The 15,431-nt window shown below is 50.7% G+C and overlaps 1 protein-coding gene across 4 annotated transcripts in view; it reads left to right on the top strand.

Annotated features, from left to right (window-relative positions):
• Positions 1–15,431, top strand: part of PRKAG2 (protein kinase AMP-activated non-catalytic subunit gamma 2) — a 254,073-nt gene that overhangs the window by 152,402 nt on the left and 86,240 nt on the right. For all 4 annotated transcript variants that reach the window (XM_088018514.1, XM_088018513.1, XM_028089209.2 and 1 more), the window contains exon 4: positions 5,579–5,796. In XM_088018514.1, coding sequence (XP_087874640.1) covers positions 5,579–5,796 — 218 coding nt within the window. The remainder of the gene's footprint in view (positions 1–5,578; positions 5,797–15,431) is intronic.

Genomic DNA, 15,431 nt, shown 5'->3' with positions numbered 1-15,431 from the left:
CATCTCTGTAACGAGTCATTAGTTGTTTTTTAAAACTGCGTATAAGTAAACCTCCCATCCAGCGTAAGTTGAATATTTGCTCTTCTCATGAGACAATGGTCAGCAAGGACGTTTAAGAACAGGAACAGAATGAATTTTCTCCTTTCTTGTTATTTCAGACCGTATGCATGTGCTGCCCAAGGGCAGGGGAGAGGGGGAGCATGTGCACCCCACATAGCCATCTGGTCTACCTGGTTTATTTTATTTTATTGTATTTTTTTACCAACGCAAGGGCTTTATTTGCTCAAGGGCCCATGGCCAGTTGGCGGCAAAACTAGGCCTAGAACTTGAGGCTTCTGAAATCCAGGCCTCCGCCTTCCATGCCACACTGCTGTCCTTCTGCAGACGTCTGCTCACTTTCTTCCAGGGGCGCCCCTGTGCCCCCTCCTCCCCCATCTCTGTAGACGTAGCTCATGCCAGTACAGCCTGGCCCTGTGAAGTCACCAGCTCATGGCTCCCTGGTGTCTGGAGCCGCTTGCCTGGTGTCCTGTGCGGCTGCCAGGAGCCGTTTCTGTTCACTCACTGTGCCTATTCACTCATCCTGGCTGCTACCCCAGGAGAATCAAAGGCATTGTTCACTCTCAGAGGCTGACAGTGATCCTAAACAAAGTCCTTAAGAAGCAGAAGAAGGAGGGAAAGCCTTCTCAGAAGAACAAAACGGAGGAAACCTGTCTGCTCTGGGTACTGTTGCCACAGCCCGGTCTTGTCTGGGCCCTTCGGAAGGTCGCCTTAGTTGGGGGGCAGATTTGTTTTGTTTTCCAAAGTGCAGTCCCAGCTCTTTTCCGGTGTCTCTACTGAGCTTTCCCACCCCTTCTCCGATCGCCTCCTGCTCTAGTGTTCCACGCATTTAACTCCCCGTGCTCCCTGAGTATGGTATGGTGGGTTTGGGTTTGGGTGTTGTTTTTGCCTCACTTTCCCCAACCAGACTGAAGGGTGGGATTCGTCGATTCATGGAACACACCCCCTCCTCCACGCCTGCAAACGCTTGGCCCCTGGCAGCTGATGAGCAGACCCTGGTCTTCCTGAAAGCTTGCGGCTTGGCACTTGGCCCCGTGATTAGGAAATAAATTGGTCTATTTCAAAGTAATGGGGGATTGCACTGCCCCATTCCCCTTTTCATTTAAGAATTGTGACACCAATAATCAAAAGAAGAAAAAGATTTAGGAGTGTCATTCTTAACCCTCCCGCTTTCTTTCATAAGACAGCCCCCCTTTCCCTGGTAAAACATCATAAATGTGAGTAAAAGTCTCCCCTCTGCTGAGCACGTTTCCGCTCTTGCTGGCTGACAAGGAAGCCCACGCCAGGGGAGGAAGCCCACAGAGCTCCAAGCCCACCTTCTCCTCCTGTCCCCCTTTCAAGCCTCCTGCCCACCTCTCCCTTCCCTTCTGCACCCAGTGCCTTCTAAGCTCTCCTGCCCGCTGGCCTGTGAAATCCCACCTTCACACACCCAAAATGTTGTTTTAAGTCTTGGTGATCTCCCTGCAAACTCCCTCTTCAATGCTGGCAGAAGTGTTTAGGATTTGGAGTCAGGACGCTGGTTACAGGTGTGCCCTCTGCCATTGTTTACTCACTAAAGGACCAGGGACCAGCAGCTTCTCGGGTCACTCGTGTCTCCCCCTACAAAGTGGGAAAATAAAGCTGCCCCCAGGGCATGGCCTCAGGGAGCAAATGGGGCAAGAGTGTGTAGGAGCACTTTGTAAACAGTAAGGCATTATGCAAAAAAAGATGTCGCTATTGCAAGACTCTACCCCTCTTAACGATGGTTCATGTATCAGGGAAAAGAGGGGACATATTTTTGGCCCTAGGAAGGTTCTTTCCCTGTTCCTTCAACTGCACATATTGCTAATCCTCACATCATTTTACCTGTTCCCTCCCGCTCTAGAGTCCAGAGCATCATCCTGTTTTCCCCAACGAGACCACCCACTCCTGGGTGGGGGCAGAGAGGAGGCGGGAAGGCCAGGTGGAAAGATGGAAGCATTTTTGAGCTTGGAGGGACTTCACTGAGGGGAGCTTTCCTAGGGACGTGGAGAATCCTTCTGTTCCGCTAGAAGCCAGTCGCTACCCCTACCAGGCAGGAAGCCCGCTTAGCTTCTCCTCACCCCAGACGGTTCAGCAAGCTTGTGTCCAGGGCTGTGCCATGTCCTGCACCATCCTTCTTGCCTCCGGAGCCCCGGGTTCAGACCATTCCAGGACGCAGAGGATGGCCCACAGAGGATGAGCCACAGGAGAAGCAGAAGCCACCGTTTGGGCTTTAAAGAGCCCTCTTAGGGGGCAGCTGCTTAGTCATGTTCTCTTAAATTATGTACACTTAGGAAGGAATATTCTATACCCAAAGAGCTTGCAAGGAGGTCCGCCAGCTTTGAATGTCCCTTACACAGTGACAATCGGGCTTCATCCCTGAAGAATGTTGTAAATGGGACAGCCTCTCGTAGAGAGAGAGACAGACCAGGCCCTGCCTTCGGAGTGCTTCCATCCGGGCGGGGGCGGGGGGGGAGAGTAGGGGTGAGGGGGAGACAGACCTCCCCAGAGCTGGGTGGGGGGCAGCTGGGATCAGGGCAAGAGGCAGGAGGCACGTCTATACGGCGTCAGCCAGCCTCTTGGCTCAAAAGCTGAACAGGGGCTGAAGAAAGTAATTTTCTGAGTTGCCAAGGCATCCACACGATATGAAAGTTGTAAAATAGGAAAGGGTGGACGATGACCGTTGTCCTTGCCCCCCCTTCCTGTCTCCAGCGGTGCCTCCGCATCCTTCCTGAGATACTCTGGGCACGTGCAGACGGGCTGAATGCTCATATGTACGTTCTTATGCCCCTTTCTGAGACTGTGAGTGGGGTCATTCTGTACAGATGGCTCTGGGGGGTGCCTTTTCACTTCCCGCTAGGTCTCAGAGGTAAGAAGGAGGAGGCAGCCTGTCGCGCCCGTCAGGGAGCCATGGCCGTCGGCGTGGATGTGCCGTCGCCGTGTTAGCCCCTTCCTGCCGACGAGCATCTGCGTCTCCAGTCTCTGCTTTTACAAGCACCACTGTAACGAATGACCCCACACACTCGCCTTCAGCAACCATGCAACTGCATCTACGGAAGGAAATCCCAGAAGCAGACTGTTGGGTCAAGGAGCATATGCCTTTGCAGTTTTGGTAGAAGTTGCCAGAATGCCTCCACAGAGGCATTTTTGTCCCAGCTTCTGAAAACAGCTCTGGGGGTGTGGTTGGAGCCAGAGTCTGAGCTGGGTCTGGGAGTAGAGTCACAGGCAAGATGGGGGGGGCCGGTTTGGACTGTGCCCTGTGTTTGGACAGACGCGGGCACGTCAGCACTGAGGGCTGCCCCTCCTTAACATGGAGAGCCAAGCCCCCACAGGGGCTTCGCCCGAGGGGCTCTCACAGGCTGTTAGAACGTGGTTGGTGGCACAAGCTTGAAGTCCAAATGCCCCCCCGTCCCTCTCTGTTTCACCCGTCTGTCGGGTCTCTAGCACTCGCCCCTGGAAGCACCCAGGGGGCGTCTGTGTCCCGTGGTTGGGGCGAGCGTTGGGAGCACAGGACATAAATTCCCTGTTAGCCTGTGACGTGAGAACCAGCGTGTTCTGGGCTGCTCTGTGAGGAGCGAGGCTGGCAGGCCAGCTGAGGACTCTCGCTGGAAGAACCCTGGAAAGACGAGCCACCACCCCTGGGGGCCCGAGGCCCACGGGGTGCTGGGCTCCACAAACAGAGTAGCACATGGGCTTCCCTCTTCTGCCTCCCAGCAGACCCCTCTGAAAGGCCCAGGCACGCCCCCTCTGAGCCTTGGCAGGCATCCCCATTCCTCACCGCTCTGTGGGCGTCCCTGGGGAGCATTGAAGCCGTGACACTAAAGAAGGGCCCAGACTTGGGCCAGGCAGTTCCTCCATCACCCTGCCTGCCGGACCACCCCTCCCCCAACAGCCGGAAACCCCCAGGTCTGCTGCCCTTGACCCTCCCTCTCCTTCCCCACCCCAAGCCCCACCTCAGAACGGGCTTTGCTTCTCAAGACCTTTGGGGGAAAACTTTTGTTTCTAAAAGAGTTGGGGGCTTTCCTTTTGGAGGCCTTTGGTATCTTAAGTTTTGAGACCCACCAAACCATGGGTGATCGAGTGTTCTATCTCCTGCTTTCACCTAAACCTGCCTCCCAGAGGTCATCCCACTTGGGATGGCTTCGTGGGAAAGGAGGTTCCCTAGAAGATGATCCTCCTCCTTTGATTGGTTCCTTCCAGAGTTCCCACCAGGGAAGTACATACCCCGAACACTCTCTGGGCATGGGGAGGGAGAGAAGACGCCAGCGGAGCTTGAGCCCCACACCCTTCCGTGCTCCCTTCTCTCACCTTGCCTGTTGGGTGGCGAGTGTCTTCCAGGTACCCTCCCCCCACCAGGGCAGCACTGGCTGCTGTGGGGACCCAAAAGGCCAACCCAGAACGCCTGCCCCAAAGGCAGATGGGGGATTTTGCTGGGGACAGGAGACTTACATACTTTTGCATTTGGTTTCAATGTTAAATAGCGTGTTGTGACCTCATATGGGTGAGATGTGCTCGCGAGTCCAGGGCTGGAGGGTCGGAAGAAAGGGGTTGGTTGAATTGATTCCCGAGGAATAGGTGGTTCTTCCAGGGAGCAAAGATGGAAGCAGAGAAGGGAACACACATGTGTACAGGGACTGTAGACTGTGAGGAGAGGGCTCTGGAATTCGGGACGGAGTAGCACTGCAAAGGAGGTCCAGGCTTATGGCTCTGCATCTTTGTCTGGGTCAGAAGCGGCGAGTGGCAAAGAGGTAGCCCTTGGTACTGACGTCTTTGCTTTGACTCCCATGGTTTAAAAATTTTAAATATCAAATTTAAAATAAAAAGTTTACTGAGTTATCCAGAAATGTGAGACCCCAGACCTGAATCCAGATTCTGCTTCTCTTGGAAAACAAATCCAGCCCCTGGACTCTATGAGGTTTCTAGAGCTGCCATAACAAAGTACCTCACACTGGGTGGCATAAAACAACGGAAGTTTCTTCTCCCAGTTAAGAGGCTAGAGGTCTGAAACCAAGATGTCAGCCGGGCCGTCCTCCCTCTGACACCCTGGAAAGCGTCCTTCCTCACCGCTGGCTTCCGATGGTCGCCGGCTACGCTCGGCGCTCCTTGGCCCATAGATGTATCACTTCGGTCTCTGGCTCCCAGTGACATGGCTTCTCCTCTGAGTGTGCGTCTAGGTTTCCATGTCTTCTCCTCTCAAAAGGACACTGGTCTCGTTGGGTTAAGAGCCAGGCCGACTCCAGCGTGACCTCATTTTAACTTGATGACATCTGCAAAGACCCTATTCCCAAATCTTCACAGGTGCCGGGGGTTAAGAGTTCAACACAGCTATTTGGGGGATGCAATGCAGAAATAAAGAAATAAAGAAATAAAGAAATAAATAAAAACTTGTCCCCAGCATTCAGAATTTAATAATGCCAATTCTTGCCGTTTGAGATTTTCGGTACTAAGAAGCAGAAGTGCATTCTCGGCCTTCCTCTGCCTCAGCCAGACTTCTAACAGCGCTCTGTGGTCTCCTCCGCAGCTTCAGGCCTCTCTTCCTCTCCGTCCACACCCACCCAGGTGGCCAAGCAGCACACCTTTCCTCTTGAATCCTACAAGCACGAGCCTGAGCGACTGGAAAATCGCATCTATGCCTCGTCTTCCCCTCCGGACACAGGCCAGAGGTACTGCCCGTCCTCCTTCCAGAGCGTGGCCAGGCCTCCAGCAGCATCACCGACACACTATGCTTCCCCCAGAACCGTAAGTCTGGCCTCGTCCTGTGGGCCGGGCCTCCAGGCATCGGGAGGGGGGCGCTGAAGCCGAAGCTGGGCACCCCTGACGTGTTGGGTGTATTTTATCATGAGTCCCGGGCTGAGAAAGAAACACAGAGGGCGCAGCAGGCAAATGGCAACTAAACAGAAAGTGGTAACGCCTGGAACCTGACCAGAAAGTGTGTGTTGCCTCAGCCTCTTTTAAGTAGTCAGTCATAAAAAGCTTTATTTGAATTTATCTGGATTGGGAGCCTAGAGAAAGAAGTGATAGGCGAAGCAAAAAGAAAAGGGGGGGGGTTGTTTTTTGTTGTTTGTTTTATTTTATTATGTTATGTTAGTCACCATACAAGGTTTTTTTAAATTGAAGTTTTATTTTGGAGTTTTAAGATTTCCAGTTTGCCATCATTTGCGCTCGGAAGCATTCTTGAAAAGGTGAGGCTCTCGGAGTGCAGCGGTGAGGCGAGCCAGGCGTGTGAGCCCCCGCAGAGGCTGAGGGTCAGTGCGTGCGGATGGAAGAAGGCCCCTGAGCAACGGGACCCACGTGCTCCGCAGCCGCACAGTGGGCCTGAAGCGTGGAGACGCTCTCCATCCCTGCCTGGTTCCGACGAGGAGCGTGGGTCCTCAGTGTTCTCCCTGTGCCCAGCGAGGACGTAAGAACCGTGTCCCTGAAGTCCATCTATGTGGATGGGACTGTGGGGTCCGGTGGCTGTAGTGGTCCCCTGGGGTTGCTGGAACTAAGCGGCATGAACTGGGGGGCTTAAAAGAACCAGAAGCTATTGCCTCGTAGCTCTGGAGGCTGGAGGTCTGAAGTCCTGGTTTGGGCAGGACCATGCTCCCTGCAAAGTCTCTAGGGCAGGGAGGAGCCTTCCCTGGTTCTTCCAGCTTCTTGGGAGCCCCGGCTGCTCCTTGGCTTGTGGAGCATCACGCCGATCTCTGCTTCTGTCCTCACGATGTCCTCTTCTTCCAAGGACACCACTCATGTTGGAGTAGGGCCCACCCTGCTCCAGTGGGACCTCGTCTTCACTTGATCACATCCACAGTTTGTATTTCCAAACAAGGTCACGTTCACAGGCATCAGAGCCTAACACCTCACCGTGGCTTTCTGGGGGACACTGTCCAACCATAAGCATTGTTATCTTTGGAGAGAAAGAAGGTGTGTTTGTCATGCAGAGAACATGCCATCGCTATTCTCCTTGTTCATTCAGCGATTGCTTTATGAGATGTAGACTTCACAGTGTTGTTTGAGGGGCTGAGGGATCAAATGCAAGGTGTCGTTTCTGCCTTCTAGGGCTTCCCGTCTTACTGGGAACAGAGTAACACTCGGGATGAAAGAGTTAAGTCAGAGCGGAAAGGAGGTTGGGTGGGGGTGGAGAGTCCGCTCCAGAGGAGGTGGGGAAGGGAAACGCTGTGGTCTGATAAGGGCTGCGAAGGCCCCGGTGCAGCCCAGTAAGCTGGGCCTTGCATAAGTGGTGGGCCTTGACTGAGGGGAGAGGTGAAGGGAAAGCCTTCCAGAGAAGAAAAGTCGCCCCGACTTGGGTGGGAATGAGGGTGACGTGCAGCATAGAGAAGGAGCCGGGCTGTGGGCCGTGTCTGAGGGTCAGGGGCGCGGCAGCAGACCAGGAGGTAGACTGGAGACAGGAAGACCCGGAAGCAGAGGAACGGTCCAGATGAGGAGCAGGACAGGGCTCGGCCCCGGAGAGCTATGGGCCTTGGAGGAAGGTCATCCACGTTCCTGGGTGGGAATGAGAGAAGATCTAGAAAGGCTCTCCTGGGCACTTCACAAAGAAACTTGGTTATAGAGATAAAGGAACAAAAAAAGAATCCGAAAAGCTAACTGTGAGGCGACCCAGATTGTCAAAAGCCGGAAGCCACTACTCCTCTGGGGCTAGAGGGGCAATGGGAGGTGGTGGGGTTACCAGAGCCCATCCGATGGGAGTAGAACCTGATGTGTCTGCCCGGTAGGAGCTGGAGCCACAGAAGAGAAGCAGCCCCTGGCCAGAGACGCCCTTTGGGGCAGAGGGATAGAAACCCTCCAGCCTTGTGCCAAACCTGCCCAGAAGCCTATGGGCAAGGCAGTCTGGGACAGAAGGAGCCTGTGGGGGCCAGGAGCAGAGGAGAGGACCGAAGAGGGAGGTGACCAACAGAGAGGCTCCCAAGGATAAAGGAGATATAAAAGTCTCAAGAGACTGGCTTCTTCTCATTATTTATTAGTGATAGTTGATAGAATAACCCCGTTTAGCAAGAGACACCGATTTGAAGAGAAAACAGTTATTTGGGGTTTAGATCACTGGAAGTGATGCTGACAGACACAAGACTTGTCCATGATTGCAGAAGTTTGCTGCTGGCCTTTCCCAGGTTAAATAAAAGAGAATCCAGAGAGTGCTGTCGGTCCAGTGTCAGTTTTTTGCCTCTAAAATAATGACTGGGAAGTGGTATTCTTAGCTGTTTAAACCTCACACAGTTCAGAAGCCCATGGCTGAGGCCAACAAGCCGGAGTCCTGCCGGGATTTCTGAGGTGGTTCTGGGGCCAGAGTGGAAGTACCCTCAGCCATATCCCACACTGAGTGATGGATATGCCGAGTGCCTGGTCAGGGCCTGCAGTCCCACACATACGGCTGACAGTGAGTGTGGCGTTTCAGTGACATTTGGGCAACCATCCGCATGTCCCGAGGGGAGGATCAAGATGTGGTCATTCTGTACAATGGGATCTTACTCAGCCTTAGGAAGGAAGGACATCCTGACACCTGCTACAACATGGATGATCCTTGGGGACATTATGCTGAGTGAAATAAGCTAGTCATACAAGGACAAATCCTGTGTGATTCCACGTGTCTGAGGTTTCCAGAGTAGTCAGATTCATAGACACAGAACATAGAAGGGTGGGTGTCAGAGGCTGGACGGGGAGGACTGAAGAGTCGTTGTTCAATGGAGAAGAGTTCCAGTTTGGGAAGATGGAAAAGTTCCGTAGATGATGGGGGTCATGATGGCACAACAGTGTGAATGTACTCAATACCACTGAATCATACTTTTAAAAAATGGTTAAAATGGTAAATTTTATATTATGTATATTTTACTACAATTTTTTGAAAGAGTGATCCAGGCAAGACTACAATGTTTATATAGTTTGAGCTTCAGAAAATCTGGGTGATCACCAGAAGCTCCCCACTTATGTTATGCAATGATACATTTCAAAATCGGAAGACAATGTCCCCACTGGCTCCCTGACATTAGACAGGCTTGATCCCACTGGTCAGCGTTTCTTCTTTTTATTTAAAAGATTTTATTTATTTATCTGACAGAGAGATAGAGAGAGCACAAGTAGACAGAGCGGCAGGGAGCGGGAGAAGCAGGCTCTCCGCGGAGCGGGGAGCCCGATGCGGGGCTCGATCCCAGGACCCTGGGATCATGACCTGAGCTGAAGGCAGACGCCCAACTGACTGAGGCACCCAGGCGCCCCCCATTGGTCAGCTTTATCACCGGAGGCATCCCCGGGAGGCCCCTGTCATGGCCTCTGCAGCCATTATTGGGCTGGGTCTGTCCTGCTTTGCAGCAGGGCTGGTGGTCATTTCAAGTTCCTGCGAAGTGCACTTCTTTATCACTGGACTATGTTGATTGTCTTAAGTTCCTTAAGAGCTTGGCTGGTTTCATAAATTTGGCTACCAGCATAATCTTCACTGGAGAAATGTGATTGCTTAAAGACTTTTGTCAGCCTGAAAATATTTAGATATAATTTGTCTCTGCCCTTTGGAACAAAAAGACACTTTCTGTAAACATTGACCCCGAAGATCACTTTTATAAAGTATGTTCCCATGAGTCTTATTCTAAAATTGGAATGGGGATAAGGGTAATTAGTTTGTCTTTGGTAGAAAGTACTCATTTTATCATTTATTTACTCAGCAAAGACTTACTAAGCAACTTCTGTGTGTCATAAACTGTGCTCAGAAAGGGCGAGTGGGTGACAAACGTATGAGGAAGAGACATGTTTGTCCTTTTCACTACTTGATTAGTGGTGCATTATGCATGGGAGGGCTTCAAGAAATAGCTAATAACTAGCTGAACAAAGGAGGGAGATTTGTCTCTCTGGGGGATGCAGGCAGGTAAATAATTACAACAGAGTTAGATGGAACCTGGGTTGTTATGATGGGAGGAAACACCCAGTCCAGTCTGAGTGCATGGAAGAGCCAATCCCAGAGGAAGGAAGTGGACTTTTTTTCAGCAGAGAGCAATAATCAGCTTTGCATTTCTGGATGCTCTGTTCTGGATGGATATGAAAACAAGACTGGATTTGAGTAAGACGGGAGCTCAGACGGGACACTGTGTGAAATTATCTGGGCCTGGTGGTAGCTGACGGTGGAACAGAGTGGACCAATGTTAAGAAGTTAAGAACTACTTAAGAGGTTGAATTGAAAGGAATTTGGAATGCAGTGATTGATGGGTTGAGGGGGAAAAAGAAGAATCAAGGATGATTCCAGAAGTTTTGCCTTAGGAAACTAGATGAATGGTAGTTGCATTTGCTGGGATAGGGAACAGGGCAGGAAGGGGAGCAGGCTATGGATGTGCGCATGCATGCATGTGAGCGTGTGTGTGTGTGTGTGTGTGTGTGTGTGTTCAGGTGGTGGTGGTATAACAAGGTGCCGTGGGACATTCAAGAGGAGGTATCCAAAGGGCAGTTGGATATCTGCATCTGGAGCTAGAAATTAAGATTGAAAATCATTAGGATGTGAATGGTAATTTATGCCATGGTCGTAGATGAAATAATCTAGAAAAATATATGGTAGGTGAGAAGAGAGCCAGAAAAACGTGGACATTTCAGGCACAAACAAAGGAAAAGGATTCTGGATTGCCTTGAGATTAGGCAGAAAAGCAGGCAAACACAGTATCATGGAATCAAAAGGAATGTGTTTCACTGTGTCTCACGCATTCGGAGGGAGTGACCAGTGACGTCAAATGCAGTCGGGTGGCCTGCAATGTAAGGACTGAGGTTGGCCCCGATGACATTGGCAGGAATACTGTGGTCACTTGCAGAAGCCATGGAATGTGGGCTGAATGGTGAAGAGTGAAGAAGTGGAGATCTCTCAAGAATCCTGACTTTGAGGGGGAGGAGATGGGGCTGTCGCTGTTAGAATGGAGGTGATGGTTTTTCCCTTTAATTGGGAATAGGTTTAAATACTAATCTGGACACAGTTAGTAGGAAGGAAGCAGTAAAAGACAGAAGGGAATAGGCGAGCCTTACGTTCTGCTCTTGTCAAGGAAACGGGTGGGATTTCTTGGGTGGTGGCAGGTGTTTGTCTTGGGCCAATGGAAGAATCATCTTCTGCTGCACTGAAGACTTGACATGAAGGTATTCGAAGCCTCAGTGCTTTTCCGGTTCCCTTTCCACAACACTCATTCCCCTGTTCCTCCCCTTTTTCTTCCAGGAATTTCACTCTTGACCTACGTCTTGGGTCAGAGTCCCTAGAAGCAGAGTCTGAGATGGGGTTTGGGCTGCAAGTTTGTCGATTGACTACACAGTGCTCAGAATAAACCTGTAGGTGCAAGGGGAGGAAAGAAGGAAGGCGAGTATGTGGTTTGGGATGAGATGTAGCCTCAGCCTGATGACGGGAGAGCTCTGGAGTGTAAACTGTGCCAGAATTTGCCCTGCCTGGAGGCAAGGAGGCTGGCCTTTTTACCTTCACACCAAGCAGCCGTTCGTTTGGGGATGCCCCAGGCAGAGGGAAATGCACCTCCAGCTGGGATCACCTGAGGACAATCCTGGAAGAAGTTGGCAGGTTTGAGCCATCAGCAGCGGCCCCTGAGCCAGTGACAGGGAATGCGAGGCATCAGCTGAGGCCCGGTCCCTCGTCTTCTCTTGCCTGGTTGGTTCCTGTATCGTCCCCGTTCTTCTATTGCCACATAACAAACCTCCCCAAAACTCAAGACAGCAACCGTTTCTTTAGCTCTCAATCCTGCAGGCTGTCAGTTCAGGTTGGGCATTCTTCTAGTCTTGGCCGTGCTTACTCACACGTCTGTGGTCACTTACGAGGTTACTTGGCGGCTGGTCGGGCCCGAGCGGCCTCAGCTGGAATGTCTCACCTCTGTTCCGTGTGGTCTCTCCTCCCCTAGCAGAGGCTGTCCCAGACTTGTTCTTATGACAGTGGCACGATTCCAGGAGGCAAGTCTTCCTGAGGCCTAGGCTCAGAACTGGTACCCTAACTCCTACCTGAGATAGAATCTGTTCCCTCTCCCCTTGAAGCCGGGTTGGGTTTTTTCCTTGCTTCAGCAAACAGAATGAAGCAGAAGTGACAAAGTCCCACTGCAGAGAGCCTGGATACAGGAAGAGGTGAAGAGTGTGGGCCAATTTTCAGATCTCCCACACGCCTTATCTCTTGATTTCAACAGCTGGGCCTGCCATGGAACACAGCATACTGGAGTCGAGAGGTTCATTTATCTCTGCGTGAGGAGTCTAATTTAGACGGTTAATTCTTTTGAGAGTAATTCCCTGAAAAGGAGGCTGCTGCAGTTTGTGTTTCCGGAGAAGCAGATTCTAGCCAGAAACTAATGTGCAGGGTGTTCATTAGGAAGCGTTCTGAGGATCAATGCCTGAGCGAGAAAGGAAGGAGGGAGGCAGGTCTGAGGGAGAAGCTGCGAGGCAGTGCTGTCTCGACCAGGTCCTCGGCAGACCCCCAGGGAGCACTAAAACGGGGGCAGCTCCCCAGACTTGTCCCAAGTTGGGGCAAAGGAGCCAGGCCCTTCTACCCTTGCATCAACCACTCATTAGATGGCAGCTCTCCTGGAAGGGGGTTAACCGTGGCCAAGGCAACTCTCCTCAGCCAACTGCAGTGCTGGCTAATAGTTGAAGGCCATCACTTGGCAGATTCCCAATAGCAGGGGGGAAATCCTTCACTTCTGAAAGGGGATCTGAGTGGTACATTACATCCTCTAACCATGGGCTTATAGTCTCTACTTTTTTTTCAATTTATGATCCCAAAATTCTGATAGGTGAAAACAAGGGGTATCATATTTCTTCTTATGATATATTTAAAATGTAACTAAACTGAAGAAAAGGGTTCAGGATGGTTGGTTGGGGATGAATGAAAAAGGTTTTATTAGGCCCAGGGAGAGAGGAACTAAGGCCCCAGCCAACACCCATCACCAACTCCCCGCCGGTGGGAGTGAGCCACCATGGACGTGAATCCTCTAGCCCCAGTCAAGTCTTCAGATGAGACTGTAGCCCCAGCCAATACCAGAGATCCAGGACCACCCATCTGAACTGCTCATGAATTCCTGACCCACAGAAACCATAAGAAATAATGTATTGTTCTGCTATGGCTACTACAACGAAATGCCACAGACTAAAGGACTTAACAGAAATTCATTTCTCAGGGGACGTGGGTGGCTTAGTCGGTTAAGCATCTGCCTTCGGCTCAGGTCATGATCCCGGGATCCTGGGATCGAGCCCCATGTGGGTCTCCCTGCTAAGTGGGGAGTCTGCTTCTCCCTCTCTCTCTGCCACTCCTCCTGCTCATGCTCTCTCTCTCTCATAAATAAATAAGAAAATATTTTTTAAAAAAAGGAAAAAAATACATTTCTAACAGTTTGGAGGCCAGAAGCCCAGGATCAGGGTGTTGACAGGATCCAGAGGCCTCCTCCGCTGCAGATGCCAACTTCCTGCTGTGTCCTCACGTGGTCTTTCCTCTGTGCGCACGCATCCCTGGTGTCTCTTCCTCCTCTTATGAGGACACAAGTCCTATTGGATTAGGGCCCCACCCTATGATCTCACTTAACCTTAGTTACTTCCTTAAAGGCCCCATCCCCTAATACACTCACACTGGGGGTTAAGGGCTTCAGCCTATGAATTTGGAGGTGGGGGGACACAATTCAGTGCATCACAGATAATAAATTACTATTATTCTCTTAAGCCACTGAGTTTTGGGGTGATCTGTTATATATCGAAAGATATCTAGTACCTGTTTTATCATATATGTGGGGAGATAATAAACTCAGAAGTAAGGGGTTCTTTTTAAAAATTGACTGTCTTGCCACTGAGTCAATCTTTAAGATCCCTGGTTTTCCTAGTATGAATATTTGGAAGGAAGTCACCAACCAGTCTTTCAAGATTGTTATTTAGAATAATTAACCTTTTTTATTCTTTAAGATAGGAAAGCACTCTAAAAATCTAAAAATATTTCAAATCACTTGATCTTAAGGAGTAGATAAGATTTTAGAGGCTCTATTTTGTTCTTTTATTCCCATCTACCATTTTAAATATCAAATTACAACATAATAAGATCTTGGTGTTAAGACCATCTGCCCAGAAATGGCAAACTAACAGTTCCATAGTCCATTACTCACAACAGATTAGATATTTTAAAAATAGTTTGGGAAAGATTCGCATTGGGTCGAGGAGTAAGGAGTGCCAGCGAGAACTGATTCACAACAGGATTGGTTATCACGAGAGTTGTTGCTTACACAAGTGTTGCCAGTGTGTTGAAGAGGCAGGCAGGGAATATCTACTCTCCCGGCTGTCAAAAGAAGGTATTATAATTGGCATCCTTCCTGGGTCCCTGCACTGGTAGGATCGTGACTTCATGAGCAGAGAGAAGGCAGAGCCCAAATAAGAGAGATGTACTTGGCTGAGCACTTGGCCTGTTTTTTTCTGAGCACTGGCCTGGGTCTGTGGGATTCTTATTTATTCTGTTCCCCAAGGTAGCTGAGCTCTAGGAAAGGATGTTGAATCTTTTTACCTCGATTTTTCTTTAATTTGACAAATGGACTACCTCTGTCACCTCCCCAGGGACCCATGCGGGAAATGACTCATTCAGTGGTGGTTTCCTAAGATGCCATCATTTGCCTGACAGCAGGCTAGGTACTGAGTGTTCAGGGACAGTTGAGAGCATTTCTGCCTCAAGAGTCTCAGCAAGAGCAGGTCCTGTGGAGCTGGGACCCAGGGCTAAAGCAGCTGAGGGGTGCCTCCACCTCTTCCCTCATGGACCACAGCCTAACAGATGTGGGATACGCACTTGGTATCACTGTGATCACGGGGGCACAAATGTTAAATTTCCCAGAATGAGTTATTTGGCTGTCTCGGTGGATAGAGCCAACCCTTCTGTTGGTGAAATGTGCCATCACGACAGCAGGCACTTCAGGATTCATCTTGAACTTTTCTACCCAAAAGGAACAACACTGGACAAGGCAATGGTTAAAATATTGGGGTCCCATGGAGTTGGGATGCTCACTGGAGTTTCTCAGGATGATGTACAGATAACGCCTCTGCTGGGAGGAGGACTACGTGGCAGTTCGCTGTTTCCTTCCCTTGGCCGGCCTTGTCAAGGATGCCACCTAACTGGGCAACAGGCCTTGACTAAATGTATCTCCTGTTGAAGAAACCATCTTGATCATGGCTGTCTATAAGCTCAGGGCAGAAGCCAGCCTTCCAGGGGCCACTAGGTGAGTGCGCGGTGACAAAGGGTAGACGGAGACAGCTTTGTCATGAAGTTTGGAGTGAAGAGGAGCCATGAGTGAGGGCCAGGGCTGGCAGGGAGCCAGAGGGCATTTCTCTCAAAGATGGGCCTGGCCTGAGCATGTGAACATGCTGATAGAGGGAGGTAAAAGTTCCCGAACCTCCCACCCTCTCTACCCACTCCT

This window comes from Eumetopias jubatus, unplaced genomic scaffold (assembly GCF_037043125.1).
Source record: "Eumetopias jubatus isolate StellerSeaLion01/CBP00866 unplaced genomic scaffold, mEumJub1_p1.0 scaffold_14, whole genome shotgun sequence".
Classification (NCBI taxonomy): Eukaryota; Metazoa; Chordata; class Mammalia; order Carnivora; family Otariidae; genus Eumetopias; species Eumetopias jubatus.
The sequence above is the reverse complement of the archived record's forward strand: the minus strand, read 5'-3'. Positions and strand labels throughout refer to the sequence as shown.